This window comes from Natator depressus, chromosome 13, assembly GCF_965152275.1.
Source record: "Natator depressus isolate rNatDep1 chromosome 13, rNatDep2.hap1, whole genome shotgun sequence".
NCBI lineage: Eukaryota > Metazoa > Chordata > Testudines > Cheloniidae > Natator > Natator depressus.
The window spans coordinates 740,788-768,256 of NC_134246.1; the positions used below are offsets into that span (position 1 = coordinate 740,788).

Here is a 27,469-nt window from a genome sequence, read left to right on the forward strand (position 1 = left end):
TCCCTGGGCTGCTTCTCTGGCCGGTGTGACCCTGCTCCCCAGCTCAGCTCAGGTTCCTGCTCCCTGAGCTCAGCCCCACTCTGTTCCAGGCCATTCCAGCTCACACGGAGGAGGAGGACAGGACCCCCCCGGCCTCCTGACTCCCTCATTAGCCTGCCCACCCCATCAGGCTGACCTGGAGCATTGGCCTCTCCCCATTGGCCCTGGCGACTCTGTGTCTCAGGGTCCTGATTTCCCATTGACCCTTCCCCTTTCTTTTGGTACTGGGAGCTAGCCAACCAAAAAAAAAAAAACCCCACTGAGTTTTAGTAAGCGGCCAAGAGTCCCCTTACATAGGGTTACCGACCGTCCCACACAGCTTCCATAAAGGAGGCTCATGTGTCTCTAACTAGTTCACACAACATTATCATGACTCTCATGAGAGCTGGTGTTTTCCTAAAAGCCCCAGCTCCGGGAGTCAGGTGATGGTGGCAGAATCTCTGCTTCCATTTACAATAAAGGAACTTATCCTGACCATCCTGTTCACTTAGTAAAGCTTGAAAATAGGCCCCTGAAAGGCTTTCGCACCAGGTACCACAGAAAAAGGACCCAGCAAGTATTAGTAACAAGCTAGTTTCATGACTGTTTGGAGCCTGGCTCATGATGCTCAAACCCTTGGGAGTGGTGATGTTGCCAAATGCAGACTGAGGTCCTGACTCTGGGCAGATTTGGGAGTAAGGGGGGCTTTCAGCTGCATCTGCACATTTTGGATTGCTGTAGAGCTGGCGTAGCACTAGGAGCGTGTTAGAGTAGCCCTGTGGACAATCTTAGCCTATGAGACCCTCCCACCTCCCCCTCTTGCCTCAGCACACCCCTGTGTGCGTCTGCGCTAGGCGGTTCCTACCCCAGAGCAGCGTGAAGGGCTCGCAGCAGGGGCCAAGATTCCCAGTTAACAAGGCGAGGCAAGTCCCCGGCTGCCCGTGCTGGTTCCCGCTCTGAAGATTTAGGGTCTTGTGGCACCATCTAGTGGCCACTGGAAGTTTCAGCTGCTCCGTGTCTATCTCACAAACACGCTTGCTTTTTTAAAAAGAAAAGGAGGACTTGTGGCATCTTACAGACGAACAAATTTATTTGAGCATAAGCTTTCGTGAGCTACAGCTCACTTCATCGGATGCATGCAGTGGAAAATACAGTGGGGAGATTTATATACACAGACAACATGAAACAATGGGTGTTACCACGCACACTGTAACCAGAGTGATCAGGTAAGGTGAGCTATTACCAGCAGGAGAGCGGGCGGGGGGAACCTTTTGTAGTAATAATCAAGGTGGGCCATTTCCAGCAGTTGACAAGAACGCCTGAGGAACTGGGGGGGGGGGGGGATAAACATGGGGAAATAGTTTTACTTTGTGTAATGACCCATCCACTCCCAGTCTCTATTCAAGCCTAAGTTAAAAGGGTGGGGACAATTTCCTGGTGCAAGTGCTGGAGGAACCAAATAGGGGCAGCGCTCTTCTTGACCTGCTGCTCATAAACTGGGAAGAATTAGTAGGGGAAGCTAAAGTGGATGGGAACCTGGGAGACAGCGACCATGAGATGGGTGAGTTCAGGATCCTGATACAGGGAAGAAAGGAGAGCAGCAGAATACGGACCCTGGACTTCAGAAAAGCAGACTTTGACTCCTTCAGGGAACTGATGGGCAGGATCCCCTGGGAGAATAACATGAGGGGGAAAGGAGTCCAGGAGAGCTGGCTGTATTTTAAAGAATCGTTATTGAGGTTACAGGGACAAACCATCCCGATGTGTAGAAAGAATAGTCAATATGGCAGGCGACCAGCTTGGCTTAACAGTGAAATCCTTGCTGATCTTGAACACAAAAAAGAAGCTTACAAGAAGTGGAAGATTGGACAAATGACCAGGGAAGAGTATAAAAATATTGCTCGGGCATGCAGGAGTGAAATCAGGAAGGCCAAATCACACCTGGAGGTGCAGCTAGCAAGAGATGTTAAGAGTAACAAGAAGGGTTTCTTCAGGTATGTTAGCAACAAGAAGAAAGTCAAGGAAAGGGTGGGCCCCTTACTGAATGAAGGAGGCAACCTAGTGACAGAGGATATGGAAAAAGCTAATGTACTCAATGCTTTTTTTGCCTCTGTCTTCACGAACAAGGTCAGCTCCCAGACTACTGCACTGGGCAGCACAGCATGGGGAGGAGGTGACCGGCCCTCTGTGGAGAAAGAAGTGGTTCGGGATTATTTAGAAAAGCTGGACGAGCACAAGTCCATGGGGCCGGACGCGCTGCATCCGAGAGTGCTAAAGGAGTTGGCAGATGTGATTGCAGAGCCATTGGCCATTATCTTTGAAAACTCATGGCGATCCGGGGAAGTCCTGGATGACTGGAAAAAGGCTAATGTAGTGCCCATCTTTAAAAAAGGGAAGAAGGAGGATCCTGGGAACTACAGGCCAGTCAGCCTCAGCTCAGTCCCTGGAAAAATCATGGAGCAGGTCCTCAAGGAATCAACTCTGAAGCACTTAGAGGAGAGGAAAGTGATCAGGAACAGTCAGCATGGATTCACCAAGGGCAAGTCATGCCTGACTAATCTAATTGCCTTCTATGACGAGATAACTGGCTCTGTGGATGAGGGGAAAGTGGTGGACGTGTTATTCCTTGACTTTAGCAAAGCTTTTCACATGGTCTCCCACGGTATTCCTGCCAGCAAGTTAAAGAAGTATGGGCTGGATGAATGGACTATAAGGTGGATAGAAAGTTGGCTAGATTGTCGGGCTCAACGGGTAGTGATCAATGGCTCCATGTCTAGTTGGCAGCCGGTATCAAGTGGAGTGCCCCAAGGGTCGGTCCTGAGGCCGGTTTTGTTCAATATCTTCATAAATGATCTGGAGGATGGTGTGGATTGCACCTTCAGCAAGTTTGCAGATTACACTAAACTGGGAGGAGAGGTAGATATGCTGAAGGGTAGGGATAGGATATAGAGGGACCTAGACCAATTAGAGGATTGGGCCAAAAGAAATCTGATGAGGTTCAACAAGGACAAGTGCAGAGTCCTGCACTTAGGATGGAAGAACCCCATGCACCGCTACAGACTAGGGACCGAATGGCTAGACAGCAGTTCTGCAGAAAAGGACCTAGGGGTGACAGTGGACGAGAAGCTGGATATGAGTCAGCAGTGTGCCCTTGTTGCCAAGAAGGCCAATGGCATTTTGGGATGTATAAGTAGGGGCATAGCGAGCAGATCGAGGGACGTGATCGTTCCCCTCTATTCGACATTGGTGAGGCCTCATCTGGAGTACTGTGTCCAGTTTTGGGCCCCACACTACAAGAAGGATGTGAAAAAATTGGAAAGAGTCCAACAAAAATGATGAGGGGACTGGAACACATGACTTATGAGGAGAGGCTGAGGGAACTGGGATTGTTTAGTCTGCAGAAGAGAAGAATGAGGGGGGATTTGATAGCTGCTTTCAACTACCTGAAAGGGGGTTCCAAAGAGGATGGATCTAGACTGTTCTCAGTGGTAGCAGATGACAGGACAAGGAGTAATGGTCTCAAGTTGCAGTGGGGGAGGTTTAGGTTGGATATTAGGAAAAACTGTTTCACTAGGAGGGTGGTGAAACACTGGAATGCGTTACCTAGGGAGGTGGTGGAATCTCCTTCCTTAGAAGCTTTTAAGGTCAGGCTTGACAAAGCCCTGGCTGGGATGATTTAATTGGGGATCGGTCCTGCTTTGAGCAGGGGGTTGGACTAGAACCTCCTGAGGTCCCTTCCAACCCTGATAGTCTATGATTCTAATTGTATCCAGTTTGCTCTTCTTGACCTGCTGCTCATAAACTGGGAAGAATTAGTAGGGGAAGCTAAAGGGGATGGGAACCTGGGAGACAGCGACCATGAGATGGTTGAGCCTGGGAGGGGGCTGGCGGGGAGGGGGCGCGGGGCCGAGAGCACGTTGCGGTGACTCCAAGTGCCCCCAGCATGCACCGGGGCTCGCCCGGCAGCATGGGGGTTGCCGCGTTGCACGCTGGGATCTTGAGCGAGTCGCCATTTCGTCGCTGCCCCCACGACGCTGCCTCTCCTGTCATGGCGGACGCGGCACGTGACCGTCTCTGGGGCCTGCCGTAAATCGCGGGGCTGTCGCAGCGACCCCCCCCCCCCCTTCCGGCACGGCAGCGCAGCGCCTCGCCGTGCGGTACGGTGGCGGTTGGGCGGGTCGGTTGGCGCCTTTGTCCTCGCGGCGGAGCTGGGCGGCGGCCTGAGGCGGAGAGCGGGCTCCGGAGCGACGGTAAGTGCCGGGGGCGGGGAGAGGGGCCGGGCCCGGGCCTGGGGCCTCCGCTCGCGCCGGGCCTGGCGGCGTCGCCCCGGGGCCTGGCGAAGGCCCGGCCGCCCCCTTGGGCTTCCGCCTCACAGCGGGCGCGGGGCGGCTCGCCGGGCTCCCCCCGCGGCGCGGCCCCCGTCTCCGGCCGCCGCTCGCGCGTGGCCGAAGCCGGGGCTGGGCCGGGCGGCCGGAGGCGCCTTGTCGGAGCGGCTCGGGCCGGGCCGCGGGGTCCGCGAGCGACCGGAGGAGCCCGGCCGCCCCCGCGGGGCTCCCGCCGGCCGCGCTGCGCACGCGCGGGGGAGGCGCCGGCGGCCGCAGCGGGGCGGGCTCGGAGCGGCAGGGCGGCGGCGAGGACCCGGCCTGCTGTCCGGGAGACGACGGCGCCGGACCCCGTGCTTACCCGCCGAGCGCCGCCCTGCGAGACGGCGGCGCGTGAGACTCTTCGCACGCGCATGTGGATATTTGAATAAAAGTCTGTCTTTAAAAATAAACTTTCGGGGAAATGTGTTAATTTTTCTTCACTCACCGCACTGCTTCCTGCACTGCTGAGTCTCTCTCCATCGCCCCCCCGCTGATGTGAAACTATTCCGTGGTGCTCAAGCGTTTTATCCACGCGGGTTCATCACGGGCTTTGCACTTGGCTAAACATGGGGGTAACGTTTCAGGATCACTACTCTGAGCCTTGTGTTCAAATGTATTTGCTCCTGAATCCCCTCGTGGACAGGGACAGGTTTAGTAGCAAAGAGGGAAACTTTTTCTAGCAAATAAAAACTTCCCAATTAATTGCTGTGGCATTTGTTTTGACTTTTAAAAAGCTTTCTAGCTCTTTTGCCTTGGGAGGGGGAAAAACTTCCCTGAGCAGACTGAATGTGATTAGTATAATGAAGTCTTCCTGTGTTTTTCAGTCGCTTTAGTACAATTGCGTTAGTTTAACGCAGTTGTGGCCTTTGCATGCAAAAGGCAGCTCCATGACCTCTGCTCCTCAGAGCTTTGCAAAGCAGCATGAATTTAATAAGCTTTTGGTCAGTTTCAATGCAGATATTGCGAATCCTGTGACAGCAGTGAAAATGTCAAATTTGTGTCTTACACTGTGCTGCTTGGAAAAGCCATGAGCAGGAGCACAGCCAAAGACACTGGCATTGCTCACAGGTGAGGAGGGCACCAGAAAAGAGCGTAGGAAGGGATAGACTGTGGCTGTGTCTACACTAGAGACCTTACAGTGGCACAGCTGTTGCAGCTCTGCTGCCTTAAGGTCTCCTGCGTAGCCTCTCTATGCAGATGGGAGAGCGTCTCCCGCCAGCATAGTGCTGTTCACGCTGGCACTTCTGTCAGTGCAACTTTCATGGGGCAGGAGTGTGTTGTTTTCACGTTCCTGAGGGGCATAAGTTTTACTGACAAAAGTGCTAGTGTAGACATAGCCTAACAGAGACCTTCTCCCCAATCCCTGCAACAGCCAGGAGGCTTTGGATAGGAGATCCCTCCCAGGGATTAATTGAATGGAACTTCAAATTTAAGCTACCTACTAGCTTAAGGCCTCATAGGAAACATGGAGCCTCTAGCAAGGTCGGGGGGGGGGGGGTGGCACTTTGTTAGCAAATACAGCATTCTTTTCCCACATTCGTGACAGTTAAAAAGATGAAGGATGAGCTGGACTTCTTGCCTGGCATTAGGCTGCCCTGAGGCCACCATCACTGTTAACTTTTGTGGCTACCTCTAGCTATGGTCCTGCAGCCAGTTGGTGTCTAGTAATTTTTTGTAGCTGTGCTTTTACAAACTTGCATACGTTATTTCAGTGATATAGAGTATGGTATCAGTATCCAACTTTCTCCTCTCACTAGGCCAAAAAGTGTGAAAGTGCTTGTGAAATGCTAAACCCTTAATTTTGTAATCGGATTAGAGAGATTTGCCATTTCTAACATTTACTGCTTTCTGGCTAAAGGCAGGGGCAAACAAAAAAAAGTTGGGGGGGAATGAGGAAGGAAGGGTATGATGTGTTTACTCATCCCACCAGTAGAACAGAAACAGCTGAGTACAGTGCTCTAGGAGAGTGAAGTTCTCCCATTCAGCTTTCTTCCAACCTGCTCCTTTTCTCCTTTGACTTGTCTGACCCAAAGCCACGTGTCTGGAGGAAGAGCTGCTTTTCCTAGGGTAGAATCAGATTCCTGCTATTTACTTTCTGCCAGTATATCATAGACAAGTTTCCACTCTCTAGTAGAGGATTGGGTTCAGTGCACTGCCACTCTGAGTTTTTTTTTTTTTTTAAGCTTTCTTTTCAAGTGACCTGTGCGTGTTCCCCCTACCTACTGAGACTCTCCTTCCTTAGCCTCCCTTAGTTGGATTCTTAGAAGGAAGCTGAATGGGGAAATCATTCATTTTCCTGAAGCAGTATCCCTGCAGCTGGGACATGACTCTGATGGTCTCAATATTAAGAAAATGACCTTACTCATGTCTTCAACTAAGAAGAGAAGACGGGCTGGGAACAGTAAATCTCACATTCAAACCCTCTACTAGCTACTTTTTAAAGTAGAGTTTAACACATGAGGTGTGCAGATTTCAAAGGTTACCTGAAAAAGGAAAAGTGTGTCCTTTTTTTGCTTCTTTATGATGTTGAAAGAATAGGCTTTTTCATCCTAAACATTTTCTAAGTGATTTTTATATTCAAAATCAAGATCTTTTCCAACCTGTTTTTGCTATGGGACTATGGACACCTGGAGATTAGTAGGGTTATGACATCTCAAGGGACTGAAACTTGGACAGTTGACGAGGGGGAAAGGATTTTTACTTTGACTATTTAAAACTCTTGTTTTACACCTGTTTGTTTAAAACTCCTGGAAACAGTTACAAGAAAAACTCATTAAATATTCACACCATCTACCTCTTCAACTGATGAGTGTCAACACTCAGCTAGTCTTCCTGTAAAGACAGGGTGCATAAGATGTGGCATTTCTGATATTGAAGGTAAATAAACAATCCTTTCAGGTGTTCTTTATACATTCTAAAGAAGCAAAAATTGGCGCAAGCACATTTTTCCCTTTGCAGTTCTCTTTTCAATGTGTAAGTGAAACAAATATTGTTACCAGCCTTTCAAACTTATTATGAACATAGGTGTGAATGACCTTCAGAGAAGGTCCCCTGATATTACAAATCCTGGAGTGGTTTTGTGACAGAGAGTGCCAATTTTTTTTTTCTTGCATAATTATGTGGGACTAGAAAAACCAGTGCAAACCCATTTTATCTTTTAAGGAGTCTTACTTAATTTGCTTATCCAGAGGCTAGTCTTAAAAGAAAACTACACTGATTATAATTAGGATTTGTGGTTGTGGGAGTAGTCAAACTGTGACTCATAACCTAAGTATAAAAGGATTTTATTGGTGTGTTCAAAATTGTTTTCCCAAGTAATTTCTTAATTCTCCCCCCCAAACAAAACAAAAAACAAAAAAAACCCCTCTCACCCCAGCAAAAACCTCGCTCATCATTCCTGGGGATGAACTTTAGGGTTTTATTGATTTTTTTTTTTTTTTTTTTTTTTAAATATCCTAAAGCTTTAAACCCTGCCTATATGTTAGCTGTGATGGTTTCAGTATCTCTTAGAGTCCAAGAGTTTAATGCCAGAAGGGACCACCAGATCATGTAGTCTGACCTTCTGTATATCACAGGCCTCCAACACCACCCAGCACCCCCACCAGGCTGGATAAAATTCCACAATTTTATTTGAAAATAAAAAAAAATCCTATTTTTTTAATTTAAATTGGATTTTTGAGTTTGTTTAAATTATAATTTTTCCTTTTAAAAATTAAACTTGTTTAAAATGAAATCTGGAATTAATACAATGTGTTAAGGCCTAAACTTATTATAACCTCTTAAAACATTTAGATTCAGCATATGTATTTTTTATTTATGAAATAAATCTATCAAAAACCAAGCTATCAAAAACGTGGAGTTAAAGCTGCTTTTTTATATAAAGAGAGAATCGGGGGAAACTTAACTTTTGAGGTCAAGGCTTATAAATACGGCACAATAGGTTATACTGTATTAAGGGCTTGCTTTGTTTAATAACATAAATTTTATATGCTGTTTTGTGCTTTTAATTAAATTCCAGTTATTCTAATGCACCCGGACACAAATTATGTGCAAAAAGTTAATTATCTAGTAAATAAACAATATATCACCATTTTCTAACATACTAAAAATGAACAATTAAGATTCTGAAAATATTAAGCTTCATAATTGCTTAAATGTCTGTTGTTATAGTATACCTACCTAGGTAGCAAGAAGGTATACAAAATTCAGTGTAAAGGTTCTTTTAGTTGTAAATCAACATGTTTTAATGATTATACCAACCAATGCAAGTGCACTTTTCTTTAGAAAATAACTCCTGTACGAACGGAACAGTTGATTAAAATTGAGCTCTCCACTTGGTAATTTAAATTAATCCACTCTGACCCACACACTAAACCCAAAAACCAAAATTAGGCCAATGTATCACAGCCCCCAGGAGATGTTGCTGGTATCTCTAGATTTGTCTACAGTAAAGAATGTTTATAAAATTCTACTGTTGATATTACTGGTGGAGATGCATAAGTGGGGAGTTTTTGTAAAAATTCCCTAGTGTAGACCCGGCTTCAGAAGGAGATGACTTTTTGCTGGGGAAGCAGATTGGGACATAGGAAATGAACCTCAGTGTTGGTATGGATGGAAGATCAGATTTTCACTTATTAGATCATTCTACTTTATATATTTCGGTTAAGTAATTCACTTACTTTTTTTTTAATTAATTCACTGTAGATTTTTGAAAATCTTTTTTCATTCGTGCCATTGCTGTTCTATTTGTCTCATTTTACATTGCTATGGTCAAGATGTCTATTTCCTGTTTATCTATTTAATTAGTATTTTTTACCAATGTACTGAATGCTTCAATCCTGCAGCTGTGGGCCCTGTAGAGAAGCCTAAGGTGGTTACTTGCTAATTAGATTTACTGATTAGGATGTTCCTATATAAAATTACTGTTTTCTTTAATTATTCCTTAGTTTGGAATTGAACTAATGAAAACATATCCTTAGAATGATTGATCATGGATTTAAAATTAAGAGTTTAGGCCGGTAATTTCCTTTGAGCAGAACAGAAAGATCAAACCCAACACAATGTAAGAGAGAGTTTTCTGCCAAACTTCCAAATCATCTGTGTAAGGATTTCTCTTGAATACAGATTGCTTAAGGCAGACCAAGTATGCAAACATGTTAACTTTAACCTTGTTCCAATGTAATTGTAATTGTCATGGATGTGAAATGATATGCATGGCCATTTTTCTTTTTTGCGAAGAGTTGCATTTGGAACGAAAACAAAATGGCTCGAGGACGCATGAGCAATAGCATCAAACAGAGCGACTTCACTAACAGCACCAATCCACAGGATTTAGAGAGAAGACTTTTTGTCGGCAATTTGCCCACAGACCACATGACCCGTGAAGAAATGGAAGAGATATTTTCAAAATATGGCAAAATCAGGGGTTAGTATTTTATTTTGTTATGGCTGGGAAATCATAGTCAGAAACTTAATTTTCATGCCACACCTGATAATAAGAAGGATGACAGTGAAAAAAGTGACCTTTAGTGACATTTTTCTTTATCTGCATTTTCCCTGAAAACTAACTTCCTTTAGTACAACTGAAGCCTAAGGCATGTTAGAGCTATGGCAGTTTCTCTTTTATTCTTTTGGGTTTGAAGTATGGTACTATACCAAACAAGTCTATCCTTTCTAGGGCTCTTGTATTCTCTTAATTGGATCTTGGTCACTTTAGTGCCTTTTGGTCACTGTCTTGTCGAAGAAGTTGGGCTGTTATATAGCATTTCATAATTGCCTTAGCAATATTATTTTCCAATTTTTGTAAATTCTCCTTCATTTTGGTCCTGGTTAACTTATTTGAGTGTGCCTGTTAAGCTTGGATAGATGTTCTTGGGTAAAGTCCCTTTGCTTGTTCAGCCCTGTGGGGTTTATATAATGGCCTGCATGTGGTAGTACTGTCCCTTAGTTGTAACTGGTCTTGCCCTGCTATTAATTTTTCCAGCCCTCAGCATGTTCCATGGCTATGGGTTCGTGCAGTATGAACGTCTAGAAGACGTCCAGGCCGCTCTGGACGGTGAGAAGGGTCGCCTTTTTAAAGGGTATAGATTAGGTAAGGAAAACTGCTCCATGCTACTCGTACTGACGCCAGCATGCATTTGGGTAGAAAGGAGGCTTTTTCTTTTAAAGATCTATGGAAAGACCATTGTGTGAAACCTGCCTTGAATATTAGTCTAAATCTGTATTAGGCACTGTTTTTTCTTTTTCTTTTCCTTTTTTTTTTTTTTTAGTTCTTTGTTCTAGTCTTGTGTGTGGTACAACTACTCTGCTCCCTTTTGATATCTTGATCTTTCTCCAAATTTATTTTTATATATTAGTTTTTAGTATTTAAATAGCACTATAAGCATATGTAAAGCACTTTATAACAAGTAGTTGGTGCTAAACCAAAAATCCAGAGTGTTCACTGGCCTTTACTGAATTTCATTTTTTAAATCCTTTGTTATTGTATGTTAGACCTCATCTTGATAGATAAAGGGAATTGATCACTTAACTAAAAGTTACTGTGGTTGCTTAGGTGAAAGTGATCATGACAAGTATTTTGGTACGTTACAAAGGCTAGTTTCACAAAGCAGAAAACAATATAATCAAGTCAACTGGAGAGAGAATTTTAAACAGAAAAATGTGAATTAAAATTGGTGAAGGAAGCAAGAGAATACAAGAAGACTCTCTGGCCAGCAGAGTTAAGGACAGTAAGGAGAAGTTGAAGTATATTAGGAGTGAAAGGAACCCTGACAGTGGTATTGGCCCATTTCTAAATGGAAATGGTAGAATTGTCAGTTATGCAAAAAAGTCAGTTCAATGTTCAGTAAATATTTCTGTTCTGTATTTGGGGGGAAAAGCCAGATATAATCATATCATATATATATATATGATAATAAAGAAATACTTTCCATTGTAGCTAGTAGCTGCTGTTTAACATCCTCCTTAAGGTTAGACGCTTTTGAATCAGGGGATATGGATAACTTGCATGGCTGAGGAGCTCTTTGGACCATTAATGTTGATTTTTTGATGTCTTGGAGAGCTAGTGAGGTTCCAGAAGACTGGAAGGAAGATAATGCTGTGCCAATATTTAAAAAGGGTAATTGGGATGACCAGACTAATTATAAACTTGTCAGCTGACATTGATCCAGGCAAAATAATAGAACAGTTGATACAACATTTGAATATACCAAATTAAAGGAAGGCAATCCAATTAATGCCAATCAGTATGAGTTTATGGAAGGTTGTCAAACTAGTTTGATTTTTTTTATGAGATTACAAGTTTGGTTGATAAATGCAGTAGTGTTTATGTAATAGACTTCTGAAAGATGTTTGACTTGGTTCCGCACAGCAATTTTAGTAAGAAACTAGAACAATATAAAATGAATATGGTACACATGAAATGAATTCAAAACTGGGTAGGCCTCAAACCAATAGGCCTCAAAACATAATTGTAAATGGGGCATGATTGTTGAGTGGATGTGTTTTATAGTGGTGTCCCACAGGTATCAGTTCTAGGCCCTATGCTATTTAATATTTATATCAGTGATCTGGAATAAAATATAAAATCCTTATTGATAGTTTGTGTCCTCTGTGAAAATTTGGGGAGTGATCTAATTGAGGATGGGTCACTGATATGGAGTGATCCGGATTGCTTGGTAAACTGGGCACAAGCAAACAATGTGTTTCAATACAGCCAAATGTAAGGTCATCGAGGAACAAGGAATTAAGGCTGTACTTACAGGATGGGGGTCTCTATCCTGGGAAGCAATGACTCTGTAAAAGTCTTGGGGGTCATGGATAATCAGATGAACATGAGCTCCCAGTGTGATGCTGTGGCTAAAAGGGCTAATGCAGTGTTTAGGGAAATGTTGCATAGGAGTTGGAGGTTAATATTATCTTTATATTCAGCACTGGTCTGACCAGTACTGGAATACTTTGTACAGTTCTGGTGTCCACAGTTCAGATGATGGAGATGGTTTAGAGAAGAGCCAGGAGATGATGAAAGGCTTGGAAAACATGCCTTTTGGTAAGGCCCAAAGAACTCCTTCTACTTAGCTTAAAGAGAAGGTCAAGGGGTGATCACCACAGTTTGTAAATACACCTACATGGGGAACAGAAATTTGATAGAGGGCTCTTCAGTCTAGCAGACAAAGATATAACAAGATCATTGGCTGGAAGATGAAACTAGACAAATTCAGACTAGAAATAAGGTGCAAATTTGTAACAGCGAGAGTAATTAACCATTGACACAATTTAACAAAGGGTGTGGTGGACCCTTCATCACTGGAAATTTTTAAAACAAGATACATTTTAGAAAAACATGCTATGCAACCACAGCTATTGTATTTGAAAGCAGAAATTAAGATAAGAACATCCTATGGCCTGTGCTGTGCGTACGGTCAGACAAGATGATCACAACGGTTCCTTCTGGCCTTAAAATCTGTGAAAATCTTCCAAAACAAGAGATTTTTTTTAAAAGATGTTTTGTAAATGTCAAATATTTAATCTGTAAATGCTGATGGCACTAAATAAAGTGTTCTTGAAAACTGTCCATTTTTCAGAAGAGACGAATCCTTTAAATGTATGTCCAGTTCGAAGACTTCTAAAATCTTAAACCAAGGAAGCAGATAGTGTTGCACTTAAAGGGTTACATCTGGTAAAAGAATATTCTGCAGTGAAAAGTCAAAATGCAGTGAAAACAGAACTACATTAGATGTACATTTTCTGTGTGCTAAAGCTGAATGTCATGAACACATAAAACCAAACAGTTTAACCCCATTTTTGCATTGCACTAAAATACTTTCACAAATACACTGAAACTCCTTTAATTGTCTCCTTGATAAATAGATCTGTTCAGAGAATAAATGTCCAGCATATCTAAAGGTAAATATGGTAGAAAGTTGCTACATTAAATAGACAAAACACCCATCCATTTCTGAACCTAGTGTATCTGTCTCAAATAATATCCTGTGAATTTTTATGCCACTTGTTTCTTGGGGTACCACTACTTAATGCACAAATGGTATTTACCTTTTCATTCACTGCCAAAAGAGAGAACACATCCCTTCTTGTTTAAAGTAAGAATGAAGATTGAAACTAGCATCTTTGTTTTAATTTTAACTAAAATTCAGCATTAAAAGCTTGGGAAATTAAGGTAGATTAGTAAAGCCACCAAGTTTCTGCTTATAGAACTCTACATGCCTTGTTTTTTGTTTTTGTTTTTTTGTTTTCAATTGCAGGAAAATTGAAAGCTATGCATTATTTAAATCCCTAATCATTACAGTTAGTTACACTGTTAAATCCTCAAACAAGTGATACATGTAGCATTTAGGTGATTTTCTTTTTTTAAAGGTTCTCATAACTGAGAACAAAACGTCCTAAACCAGCCATTACTCTGGAGTGGTTTTGTTCTTGCCCACATTCAGATAATAACCTCATCATCTCTCTACTACCATGGATGTTTTCATAATTTCTCTCCAGGCTAATATTAATCATCCATTGTGGCTGAACTTGTGTTCTTGAATTGGTTACAGCCTTGTGGCTCCCTAGTTCTCTTGTGTGTTCCACTCTGAACACTTCAAGGAACATTTTCTGTGCAGTTACTCAGACGTTAACAATTTTCAAATGTCTGATCTGTTGCATATATTTGCATCACATCGACCTGATGGTGTTATGACTGCATGAAGTTCACTTCATGGGGTAGTTTTTACTTCAAGTCCTTTGGATCCTTCTGCCTGAGTGGTGGAGATTGTGCAATTTGATGTCACAACAGTCCCCTGGAAGTCAGTTGAACTTGTTTTTGAGAGCCCTTGGGTTCTTTTCCAGAAGGATGGCAGCATCCTCCATCGAACAGGACTGGCTTTGAATTTTGAGATGAAGTGTACTAGCCAACAGCTTTCCATTCACGAAGGATTGTCTGACTCTTTACTTTTTCTCCTGGAATCCATGGAGCTGCATGCTGTTGGTCCACAGACTACAGGAGAAAGAGGTGGTGGTCTCTTATGGGACAAGGAGTCTGGACATGGGTCTAAACATGATAAAGGGATAGAATTTCATACAAACTGTCCACTTCTTTTAGCTGGAAATCACAGTAATCCATGACCAACCCATTGCATTGTACTATCTTAATTTTAATAAAAATAATTAAAGTGACAATGCCTCTTGGCTGAATGGATTTCCTTGCACCATATGGCTGTCTTTGAACTTTTATTGCTTTAATTTAAAATGTGCTGACGATCTTTTTTTTGTTCCATAGCATTGAACAGATGGGTTGATTATTCTTTTCAGATATTAATAAAGCAGCGGAAAGAAGAAATATGAATAAGGCTTCATCAAGGTCCAGCCCATCACGAAGGTAAAGTACCTGGAAGCAGTGAGTTATACTAGGAAGGTCAGGCTTTAGGGTATGAGCCCTCCTTCCTCTGCTAAATGTCTAGTTTTCTTCCCTCACCACCACCTCCCCAGCAGAATGGAGACACTCGAGTGAACAGTCAGAATGTGACCGTCCCTTCCATGTGTGAAGGGCCTCACTGGTTCTAACAGCTCAGGAGGCACGAGGGAAACCTTGTGTTTGCTGCTGTGACTACAACTGGATGCTGCATTTTGCAGCATAGGTTGTGTGAAATTTGTTGGGGAAGGACTGCTGTTTGTTCCTGACTCTTAAGTGTCAGGGAAACAAGGCGTCTATAGAGAATACAATGGGTATATAGCATTCGCCATGCTGTGCAACAGAGAATACCAGCACTTTACATCTTCTGATGTCGAAGGCTTCCAGTGCTGACATGAGCCTGGAAAATGATTATGCAGACAACGCACACTACAGGGAGAGAACTTCCCTGGATGCACTACCCTTTCTGCATGTGCACTTGTATCATATCGTCATCCTTCTCTGTACAGTTACATTGGGGATACTGGGCATCTGCCTACTTTTCCCATGCATCCCTCCCCTAATAAATAGACCCAATGTGTACAGTCCCTGTGTGTCGCTCTTCTTGTGCAGTCACACAGCAGATTAAGAGACACATGAATTAACTACATTGCAGGAGGAGACTCCTGAATAATGTCCATGTTTTACTATGGAGCGTGGGTGAACATTGCAGTTACATTCTGACACAGTATGCTTCTTCTCTGAATATACTACAGAGCTGTGTACATATAGAGAGAAATGTCCATGTTACTACTGAGAACTATATAAACACTACATGTAACCAGTCTCAAGCATCCATGTTTCACAGCTACACTGCAAATTGTATCATGTCTGTGTCAGTAGATATTCCATGTTCCTGTACATACAGATACAGTGGGCCACAGCCGGCTACTGTTTATGGCTGTGTCCAGTTACAGGGGTGTCCCAGCAGATACTGTGTGTCCCTGTTTATGTGACTATCTTCAGTTACACTAGAGATCTTGGGTGAATACATTTCTTCCTGGACCTCACAGAAGGAGTAAGAAGTGTATGGGGTTTCCCGTGTAAATCCTGAATGTCTGGGGATACAGAATGCAGACAGATACTGTAAATTTGCTGCATTTATACTGCAGAGCACAAGTGGATTTATAGAGCCCGCTGCAACACTGCAGGAGCATGCAAGTACAGGCTGCTGCCTCTGGGCAATGCTACAGGAGCATGTGAGAGCAGAGGCCGGAATCACTGGGCATCAGGGTACTGGTGATGCCACAGCAGCGTGTGCGAGCACAGGCCGATGCCGCTGGGCATTGGGGTTCAAGCGATGGCGCCGGAGCATACGCGAACACAGACCAATGCCGCTGAGCATTGGGGTTCAAGCGATGGGGCAGGAGCATACGCGAACACAGGCCGATGCCGCTGGGCATTGGGTTTCGGACGACGGCACAGTAGCGCAAGCAGATTTGCGGGGGCTGATGCTATGGGCATCAGGCAGCACCGCAGGAGCGCGAGCGGAGGCTGATGCCACAAGAGTGCAAGCAGGTTTGCAGAGGCCAATGCCTTGGACATCAGGTGAACAGGAGTGTCTGAGCAAGCAGCAGCTGATGCTATGTGTGATTGTTTGCATCACCGAGGGCAAACAGCTGTTGTGCATCCTTGTTCATGATGTCTCACTCCAGATAATGGATGGATGTGGCCTGTATATCTGTTTAGGTAAACAGAGTGGGAATTAATACCATATACAATGCAATTACATTGCAGTCTTGGGGGGTTGTATTGTATTCTAGCCTATGGCTTACAGCAGGATATGGGATATTCTGTATCCCTGTGTCTGACTGTACTGTAAATTCCAGGTGGATGCAGTGGTATCTACTCTGGTTTCACTGCAGATTACAGATGAGAATACAGGATGTATTTCCTCTAGTTATACTGCAGAATGAGTGGGGAATACTGTGTGTATCCCTAATCTAGTGTGTGATTACACTACACATCGTAGGTGAGGATATGCTTTGTATCCTGTCTGTATAAAGCGGGAGGGGAAACTGTTTCCCTGATACTGAGGATGGTTACACTATAGATCATGTTCAAATATGGTGCATCTTCTCATATATCCCAGGGAGACTGCATCCCTGGTGCAGATACATTCTGATCACTGGAAAACACTCTATATATTACCTATGGGTAAAACGATAGTTCATGTTACAGGATACACACTGTATCTGGTTTATAAATAAAGACCACAGGGAATACTATGTATGGTGGGTGTCCAACTATCAGTTATCACATGGAATCCACATAACTTTCTCACTGGTCAGAGAAGAGGGGCATAGCAAAGTAATGATCAGCTGGGTTTGGTAGGTATCCATCAACTTGGTATTGAAGCCTGAACCTCTAGCTGGCTAATCCTGATACTCTCCAACTGATTCCGAAATGAAACTGCCAGCAATGTAGAACTTACAGGAGGGACTTGCCTTCGTCTTGCTGTGAAAGCATGATAGTAATGAATAGCATGTTCCGTACTTGCTTCAGGAACTAGGCTAGTTAGCCAAGGGGAATTTAGCAATTGGAAGTGTTGAAAGGAAGTATTTTATTGAGATTTTTAACCAAGTGTTTCTCTTCTCACAATTGTAAGTGTCCTGCAGATGTTAGCTATGTGAGAGTACATACTGCTCTGCTTGAAGCTCAGCACTTCCATTCCTAAGGCATACTATATGTTTATGGCTTAGAGTGAATTGAAGGCTATGCTAGATCTGGAAAGCAGAGCATTATTTGGAAAACAAATTCTGTTTTGGAAAAGAGAAGCATGCAATCTTTCACCTCTCTTTCTGTGTACTTCTGACTGAAGATGGCATGCTGCTGTACTACAATTAAAAGCCTGAGTGAGAGGAGACATTCAGGTACCATTGGGAATCCTGATCCTGCTGGTGATACAGACCTGGCTTGGTTAGTACTGTCCTAACAGAGGGCATCGTGCAGTCACACTGATTTCCTTCAGGGAACATCTCTTCACTGTACAGAATCCAGCCATATGGTCTTCATGATCACAACACACATTTTCATAAACGTGACAATATTGATGGAATTTTTTCAGGGATTCTGCTCTTCTTTTTCGATTCAGTGAATTGAATGGTCCCTTTGACATTTAACTACAGTATCCTAGTGGATGGGAGGACGTGGCACCTGGGGTTCTGTGTACCAGTTGTCTGAAAAACAAATGTTTTGCTTGAAAATTCCTCACTGGCTGTGAGGCGTGACATCTTTGAATGATGGTTTCTTAGCTGCCTGCCCTTGTCTTGCACAAACATCCTGCACTTCTAGTGGTGGTCCAGATAGGGTGTTTTCTGGAGCTTGCTGGGCTGTGCAAGGTATTTGAATAAGAAACCTTTTCACAATGCCTTGACACAACTCTTTGGACATGTCTTGCTGCTCTTGTTTTGATGGGGAATAGGAGGGGAGGATTCAGCTGCTGAGCAAAAGGGTTTTTGTGGCCACCCCAGGTAAGAGGTCTAGGGCTGACAGTGCTCGTGTTTTTTGTCTAATGGCATTTCCCTCGTACTTTCCTCAGAGAGCCATATGCGTATGGGGATGGCCGAGATGCGAGACGTGATCGCTCCCCTATTCGAGGGAGCCCACGAAGAGAGCCAAGGGATGGTAGAAATGGCCGAGATTCCAGAGATGCTCGAGATATTCGAGGTAGAGACGTACGTGATCCCAGAGATGCTAGAGACCACAGGGACCCTAGAGATCTGCGAGAGCCCCGGGACATCAGGGACCCTAGAGATCTGCGAGAGCCCCGGGACATCAGGGACCCTAGAGACTTACGAGACCCTCGGGATATTCGAGACCTGCGTGACCCTCGGGATCCTGTGTATGATCGATATCGGGATGTGAGGGAGCCACGGGACCCTGTGTACAGGTATCTTATACTACTGGATTGGAGCTCTAGTGATTTGCTGCCTCTCTTGTGATGATGGTACTAAATTGGGGCCTGTTGGTCCTCACACAGATTGTGATAGTTTGGCCGTCTGAAGGATAGCCAGGTACGTATTTTAATGATTAACCTGGAAGAGTGTTCGCATGCATTACATTGGGAAAAGTTGGGGATGATGTTGGTGCCTGGAATTTTCACTTCTGAACATGCAACAGGCTCTGAATCGTTTGCTTTGCAGAAGAGATGATGCTTATGACCGTTACCTTCGCCTGGAAGACTATTACCGGAGGAAGGATGACCCATATGACCGTTACAGAGAACACTTTGACAGAGCCCCCTTGAGTGCAGAAGGTCAGTTTTCTTCCTCTCCCTAAACTCCCTTCTCTCCTCGCTCCCCCCCCCTCCCCCCGCCCTACGATTTTTTTTAACAAGAATAGCATTGTTATAGACAGGTTTTTATATTCTACCACCTGAAGATGTTGGAAGGTTGCATCTAGCCCTGAAATGAGTGGTGCAGCAGATCCATCTCTTGAAACTGTGTATTGCTGTGGGGGTTGGGCAGGCTGGTGGTGTGTAGCTAATAACTGAGCAGCTAGAGTGGAATTATTCACTTCCTCCATTTCCATGGCTGGCTTTCTTTCAGAGCGTCTGAAACGTGAGGAGCGACGCAGGGAGGAGCTATACCGGCAGTACTTTGAGGAAATCAAGAGGCGCTTTGATTCAGAGAGGCCTGTGGACTGTTCTGTGATAGTGGTCAATAAACAGACAAAGTAAGAAGCTAGTTGCTGTGACCAGTTGTGATCCTCTGAATAGAGGGACACTATTTGCTTGGAATTAAAATTATTCTGGATTTTCAGGGCAGTTTCCCTTGTAGCTGCTATGCGGGAGAGTAGCTTTTGAGCATTTAAGAGTGTTGCAATCAGTTTCTTTAATTCTCTTGATAGCAGATATTCTCTCTTTGTTGGGAGAGGGAAAACTAAGTATTTTGGCCTTGAAAATATATTACTCTGGGTTTCCCCCACACACTTCCTGTAACAGCCTGGTACTTCATTGATACAGGGCTACCTGAAATGGCCTGTGCTTACTCTTCTCGTCATTATTAATTGAATTATTTATTAATGATTAAAAATTAGCACCATGCAGTAGTAATAAGGGCACACATTAAATGGATTTAAAACTGGCTGACAGATCCCAAAAAGTATTTGTCAGTGGGTAATCATAATCAAATGGGGCTGTTTCTAGTGGGGTTCTGAAGGCAGCTGTAGTAGGCCTAATGCTAGTTGACATTTTCATTAATGATCTGGGAAGTAAATATAAAATTTCTGCAGATTATGAAAAGATTGGCAGAATGGTAAGTAGTAATGATAGGACAGTCATGCAGAGCAGTCTGCATCACTTGGTAAGCTGGGAGCACTCAAACAAAATGTATTTTAATACAGCCAAATGTAAGGGATACACACAGGAACAAAGAATACAGGCCATACCTACAGAATGGGGATTGCCTCCTGACTCTGACAAGGGTCTAGGTGTGCTAATGGACAAACAACCCAGCATGAGCTCCTGGTGTGTGTCAGAGCTAGTGCCAACCTTTGGTTGTATAAACGGGAGTAGTGAACAGGGAGGGTATGGTACCTCTGTGTGCGGCACCTCTGTGTACGGCATTGGTGGGACTGATGCTGGTTACTGTGTCCAGCTCTGGTGTCCATATCGTCAGAAGGATGTTGAAAAATTGGAAAGGGAGCAAAAGAGAGTGACAGAAATGATTTGAGGGCTGGAGAAAATGTCTTACAATGAAAGGCTTAAAGAGCTGGATCTGTTTAGCTTATCAAAAAAGTTTGAGAGGTAACTTGATTACTGAGTACTAAAGGGCTCTTTAATCTAGCAGAGAAAGGCAGAACAAAAGACAGTGGCTGGAAGATGAAGCCAGACTAATTCAAATTGGAAATAAGGCGCAAATTGATTAACCGTGGGAACAAAACTCCCAAAGGAAGTGGTGGATTCTCCATCGCTTGATGTTTTCAAGACTGGATGCCTTTCTGGAAGATGCTTTAGTAGTATACAAGTTATTTGGCTCAGAACGGGGGGAACTGAGTGAAATTCTCTAGTGTGATGTACAGGATGTCAGACTAAGATGTTCTGATGGTTCCTCCTGGCCTTAAAATGTATGAATCTGAAGGGCTGAGACTGGATTGTAAATCTTGGGTTCTGAAGCATTTGTGTTCTTTTCTATAGCTTGTTGATCAATGGTTCATGCTAACCGTGTCACTTCTTTTGAGCTAAAAGCATGACTACACAACTCAGGGAGGTCTACAAAACCAGCCCTCCAGTCAGGCAGATTCCAATTCCTCTCTGATCAGTAATCGACCCATACTCCCGATTGTTGGTTGCGCTTAATATGGTTTTTGGTGCATGCAGATGTCAACAGGCTTCCAGTGCCTGTTGTCCAAAGACACTGAATGTAGGTGGACCCGATATCTGCTCTTCTGGAGGCTGCTGGGCCATCTGCTCTCTAGGCCTTGTGCACATACAGAAGTTGCATCATCGGTTTAACTTAAATTCAGTTTTGAACAGAGTTAAACTGATGCAAAAAATGAGCCTGGAGGTGATGAAAGTGAACACACGAGGGTTTCTGTACATTGCTGGCGTATTATAACGTGCACTGCCTTTGCTTTGTGTAGGGAATATGCCGAGTCAGTGGGGCGGAAGGTGCGGGATCTGGGCATGGTGGTGGATCTGATCTTCCTCAACACAGAAATGTCACTGACTCAGGCCCTGGAGGACGTAGGCAGAGGAGGGTCTCCTTTTGCCATTGTCATCACACAGCAGCACCAAGTTCACCGCTCCTGCACTGTTAACATCATGTTTGGCACACCACAAGGTACAGAGGCCACAATGGTCTGCTGGTTCAGATCACTCTGAAGTGCTGGAAGCACTTCCAATGCTGCCTCAGAGATTCTTCCCTCAAGCAGAAAACCACTCAAGACAAAACACTTCCTTGCTGTGACATAAATAGCTATGAATGACCCAATGCCTGTATGAAACAATGTTAGAGTGAACCCAGATTTCCCACTGTGAGGGAACAGAGCAGTATGGCTCAGTGCTCTGTCTGCAAATCCCAGTATTTCTGGTGGGAAGCTCTGGGCAGCTTTTCTTTAGATGCTGAAGTCCTTCTCTGCAAGTATTATTCAGAGAGTTTGCCAATTTTTAGATCTCTGCCCTGGTCCATTCACCTTTCATCTTGTGAGACCGAATGAATGGCCACAACCTCCTTAAAGGTGCCCCCAAAGGAAACAGTCACGCTTGTACTCTGTTTTGTTTTATGGTCTTATCAAGCAGCTCAAAAGATTTTTTTTTTCTGCTTATTGCTGCAGTACTGCTGCTGCTCAGAGCTTTGCCTGGAATCAGCAGAGTGAGATCCACAATTGTGGCTTTTCCCACTATTTTTGTTAGAACCTGTGGCAGCAAGGAAGGTGAGAAGAATCAGGTCAGTGGTATTCTGCTGCTGTTTGGGAAAGCTCTGAGTAGCAGCAGAAGAGAGGCAGGTACTGGGGCTATTCAGGGGAGTAGGGGTGAAGCAGCAGAGACAATCCCTTGGCATTGGTGTATTTATATGCAATGTAAGGAAGAGAGCTGCTTTCTTCCTATCTATAGGGGAGTTTTGAGGAAGATCTTCTTATGTATCAAACTCCAGCTAGTCAGGCTAATATGAAAGTTTCCCCCCATGCAGTGCTCAGCAGCTGCAGAGAAGGGGGGCTGGGCTTCTCAACTAGGGTGTTACTTGCTAGTGGCTTCCCAATCCATTTGGAGGCAAAGTCCTCTAGCACAGTGGTTCTCAACCTTTCCAGACTACTGTACCCCTTTCAGGAGTATGATTTGTCTTGCATACCTCCAGGTTTCACCTCACTGAAAAACTACTTGCTTACAAAATCAGACTTAAATACAAGTGTTACAGCACGCTATTGCTGAAAAATGGCTGATTTTCTCACTTTTACCATATAATTATGAAATAAATCAATTGGAATATGAATATTGTACTTACATTTCAGTTTATCGTATATAGAGCAGTACAAACAAGTCACTGTATGAAATTTTAGTTTGTACTGACTTCACCAGTCCTTTTTATGTAGCCTATTGTAAAACTAGGCAACTATCTAGATGAGTTGACGTACCCCTTGGAAGACCTCGGTGTACCCCTGGTTGAGAACCACTGGTGTAGCTAGTAGTGCTGGAAAATGTTCCACACCCAAGCTTGGATACTAAGAGTTGCTCCTGCCTGTTCACTCTAATTTGCTGCTGATCCAGGTCAGCAGAAGGAGCACCTAATATTTGCACCTAAAATCAGTGGGGTCCAAATAGTTAAAGCCTCTCTTTGTGCAGAACATCGCAACATGCCCCAAGCTGATGCCATGGTACTGGTGGCAAGGAATTATGAACGCTACAAGACCGAGACCCGGGAGAAGGAGCGTGAAGAAATAGCCAGGCAGGCTGCCAAGATGGCAGATGAAGCAATTCTGCAGGAACGCGAACGCCCACCACCCATAGAAGAAGGTGTCAGGGGGAGCCATCCGCCAGGGATCCAGAGTCTCTTGAACCTGCTGGCAGACAACCGCTATCTGACTGCTGAAGAGACCGATAAAGTCATTAATTACCTGAGAGACCGGAAGGAACGACTGCTTAGAGGAAGTACTGACTCTCTGCAGGGTAAGTTGTCTGTCACATTCACTCCAATGCCGTGTACCTTAACAGGCCTTTGAGGCAGAGATGTTTGTTAGGCCATGTCTACACTACCAGACTTTTTGCTGGTTCAACTGTTGGTTGGGCGGGGGGCGAAGGTATGATTCCTGAAGGACTGAGCTCTGCCAGCAGAACCCTCTAATGTGGGCACAGTTACACTGGCAAAACTGCGCTGTTTAGCTTGTTTTGCTTGTGGGAGGTGGCTTCACGACAGTGGCAGAAAGCGCAGCTTTGAAGGTACAGCTGCGCCCCCATGAGGAGTGCGTTGCCAGTCTAACATGCCAGCTCTCCCTTCGCAGTAGATGCTCTCGACATAGACATAGCCTTAGAGTATTGGGGCTGTTCTAATCATTCAGGGAGCTCCCTGGGGTGTTAGATTCTCTCTGAGAGATTGCAGGGATACACCAGCTTGTCATGTGAATGGAGACGGTTCTGTAAGTGACATGGCCTGTGTTCTGCTTCCCTCCCACTCACCCAGAGCAGTTCAGTCCCACCTGTTTAGAGGATAGGGCAGTAGTTGACTTGCGTGGGTTGGTAACTATACCCATCAGGACACCTCTACGATGTCTGTTCAGATGGCCTTCAGAGAATTCACCCTCTTCTTTTCTCTTTCCAGCTCCATTGTCGAGACAGTCTCTTGGGGCGCCTTCGGGATCGTCTATGACTAGCCAGGCCAGCCTTCCAAGCTCTCAAACTCATCAGAGCACTCAGCCCCTGGCCTCTGCCACCTCTGCTACAGTGTCCTCCACTAATCCCCAACAGGAGCTGCAGGCAAAAATCCTCAGCCTCTTCAACAGTGGGGCTGCGGCTGCAGCGGCAGCAGCTGCTGTAGCAAACAGCAGCTCTGCAGCTTCCACAGCTGGTTCAGGTGGCACTCAGAACCAAAACTATGCTAATGTAGCCAGCAATCAAGCTCGGGCAGTGCAGCTCAGTGCTGCAAGCTTAAACCAGTCTCAGCAGAGATCACAGGTCCCTGGAACGCAGCTTCCTGTCCTCCCAGGCTCCACAAGGAACACAGGCCCAAGACCTGGAGCGTCTCAGCCAACCCAGGTACACTATGGTCAGCACCAAAATCGTCTGCCTACCCCTAGCAACATAGCTGTTCAGAGGCCCGTATCCTCTTCAGGTATCAACTTTGACAACCCCAGTGTGCAGAAAGCCTTGGACACCCTAATCCAGAGTGGCCCTGCGCTCTCCCACCTGGTGAGCCAGACAGTGGCCCAGGGGCGAGCAGGACCCTCAGCCCCGCAACCCATGGGCTCCTACCAGCGACACTATTAACATCCAGCTGCAGAGCCCATTTCCCTTCCCTTCACCATTACCATACTCGTAGCTGTTTAAGAGTCTTTTGTCCTAGACCCAGGGCAAATGCCCTTGAAGATGCATGTCCTCTCCCTCTCTGGGTTCTTCGCAGTCCCTAGGCCGCTTCTGCCTCCACAGTGGCTAGAGCACTCACTCCAGTAGGATTGCTGTTGAGTGTGTGGCTAGTGCCCCTCTTCCCCTTGATTTGGGTTAGCTGTCTTTGGAGACGAGAGCTCTGCTCTGTCAGTGACAAAGGAGTTCAGAAGCTTCTGTGGGTAGTTGAATTTTGGCCTCGATGGAAGTTGCTGCTATTGCAGCCCAGCTGCCTTTCCCACTCTTGGTGGTTGCCATTGCAGTAATGTTTGCACAGCATGTTACACCATGCTTGCATTCTGTAGTCAAGTGATCGGAGAGAATTTCACAAGGAGCTTATCAGAACAAAGTGGCTTCTTGAACTGGGTTTGTCTGAGACTGATTCCCTTCCCTCTTACAAGCCTCTCTTTGCAGGGGTGTGAACTCTAGGATGGTTCTGGGTTGGGGGGCTAGTGGTTAGACCTTCTTCTGAGGTTTGGGTGAGCAGTATTTGTGTGTGGTTTTAAAAAAACAAACCATATAAGCCAGATATGGGGAAAGCTCCCTGGTGGTGCTGTAGCAGCTAAACTCATGGCGCACGAGCAAGACTTGACCCCCAGGTAAAGCTGGGCAGTGAGTGCAGTGTCGAACTCCCACAGCAGGGACTAAGACTTCCTGGCTTAGTGAGGCCAGCAAGGATCTGCTGGCCATACCAAGGAGTGAGGAGCTTTCCAGCTTTTGTTCTAGGTACAATGGCAAACCCAAACCCCAGAACTTCCTACTCAGGCCAGGCCAGGGAATTAAAAGGCTTTGTCAATTCTCCTGGACTCAGCAGCCAAATTTACAAGAAGTTTATTATATGTGACACAAGTTTTCTTTTTGTTTTGGGGCAGTGGACTACTGTAACTTTATCAACAGCCCAGCCACAGAAACCCCAGTCTGCGGGCAGCTCCCCCTCCCAGAATTGGGTACAGCAGGCTACCTGGTGGGGGGCAGGGTCTCGACACTCCGCTGGAGCTTTGCAGACTCCATTTGATGGCTGGTTAGGTTGGGTTCTGTCGCAGGTCGGGGAGGCAGTGCTGAGAGGACTCCTACATTTTTATAAGTTTCCAAACATTTTAGTAGCAGCACTGGATGCTTTTGTGGAAACTCAGACGGAGAGTCCTGAGCAGGTTTTTAACCAGTGTTGCATGTTAGGGCATGTGGCTTCTCTGACTGGATCATATCTAGTGCAAAAGGGAATGCACAGCGCCTCTTTAAAGCCTCTGGGGCTTCCTGGGGAGGGCAGGAAGAAACTGTTTAGAAAACAAAGTTCCTGGAGCAGCAGCTCTCTCTGTCTTGAATGGTTTGTGTTCTGGAGCGTTTTTCTTTCTGTGCTGTTAACAAGAGGACGTGACTTTTTAATAAAATTGGCAGGAAAAATGGTGGTGGTGCGTGTTTGACACTAACCGGCTTGAGCAGTAAATTGAAACAGACCCTTCCCCAGGAGGTGCCAGTCCTCGGTTTCCTCAGGTCACCTGCCTTATGGCTTGTCTACCCAGGGAATTCCCAGGGAAGCTAGTGAGAAATAGCTAGAGTGTAGAATGAAAACCAGTAGCTATTCCTCACTTATTCTCAGGTGGATGGAGTACCTTTCTGTAATTTAGCTTGATCCACTGTCAGCATGGGATAACAATGTCCACACAGAGAGCTGTTCAGCTGTAGCTATTCTGGGCTTTTTCCCCTGCATCCACAAGCCTGCAGACACTGGCCAGTGCTGGATGCCAAGGAGAAAGTGTGAAAGCTCGCTCTTGCACCTGACTGTAATCCTATTGCATGAGGTGGGGGAGGGTATGTGCTTGTCTCAGATTCTCCTGCTTAGGACTTTCAAGTGTTTTTCAAGCATTTATCCTCACACATCCTATGAACTCCTGAATTCACATTGCCACTCTGTAGAAACCATTGGTCTGTTCCCACTTCTCAGCAGAGAGTGAATGGGTGTCACGGGAGTTTGGAGGCTCCCAGTGCCCTGCTGGGGAACTAAACATAGGGCATTGGAAGATGCGTTATCTGCACCGACAGACAACTTGTCTGAGCCCACAGAAAGAGGGCTCCAAAGGTTTTCTCGCTTTCAGTGCTGTGCGTGGAGCACTAAACACGCTGCAGTGTGTTCCCCTTGATCCTGAACTCATGTCATTGCAGGTGCTGTTCATTGTACAAATATTAAAGCCCTTTTTGAATCATAAGCTGCTAGTCCCAGTTGCATTAAAACCCTGGTCTTTCTCGGTTTATGTTTACTACTGGTTTTGGGCTGACCAGAATTAAATATGAGTGAGCCCTCTCATTGGCCCCCTCCTCAGACTGACAAAACCAAGGTTTTCCACCTTCTCCATGGAGGGTAAGTGCACGCAGGTTAGTGCTCTAAAAATGTTAGGCTGGATGCATTGTATGCAGGCTTCACCTCCTGCAGCCCCTTATGCCTCATTCTTTTAGATGCCTTATCTGGATTTGACCATGTTGAAGGGAAGGCGCCCCTGTTGGGCGATAGATGGCATTCATTGCAGCATGTGAGGGAGAAGGGGGAGGCTAGTGGTATCAGTGAGGGTCATTTCAAATGTCCCAAAGTTCTCTCTCCAGGCCGCTATT

At 45.0% G+C, this 27,469-nt stretch overlaps 1 protein-coding gene across 2 annotated transcripts; it reads left to right on the top strand.

Annotated features, from left to right (window-relative positions):
* Positions 1-4,118: 4,118 nt before the first annotated feature.
* NCOA5 (nuclear receptor coactivator 5) lies at positions 4,119-27,005 on the top strand. Of its 2 annotated transcripts, XM_074970423.1 has the most exons (10): positions 4,119-4,268; positions 9,621-9,807; positions 10,366-10,473; positions 14,691-14,757; positions 18,371-18,721; positions 18,975-19,087; positions 19,380-19,506; positions 21,415-21,614; positions 23,114-23,437; positions 24,087-27,005. In XM_074970423.1, exons 2-10 carry the CDS (start codon positions 9,645-9,647, stop codon positions 24,749-24,751), a joined length of 2,118 nt encoding a protein of 705 aa, XP_074826524.1. In that variant the 5' UTR covers positions 4,119-4,268; positions 9,621-9,644; the 3' UTR covers positions 24,752-27,005. The 2 variants fall into 2 exon arrangements, with proteins under 2 accessions (XP_074826524.1, XP_074826525.1); XM_074970424.1 differs by lacking the exons at positions 9,621-9,807; positions 10,366-10,473 and having other exon boundaries at positions 4,144-4,268.
* Positions 27,006-27,469: the final 464 nt, after the last annotated feature.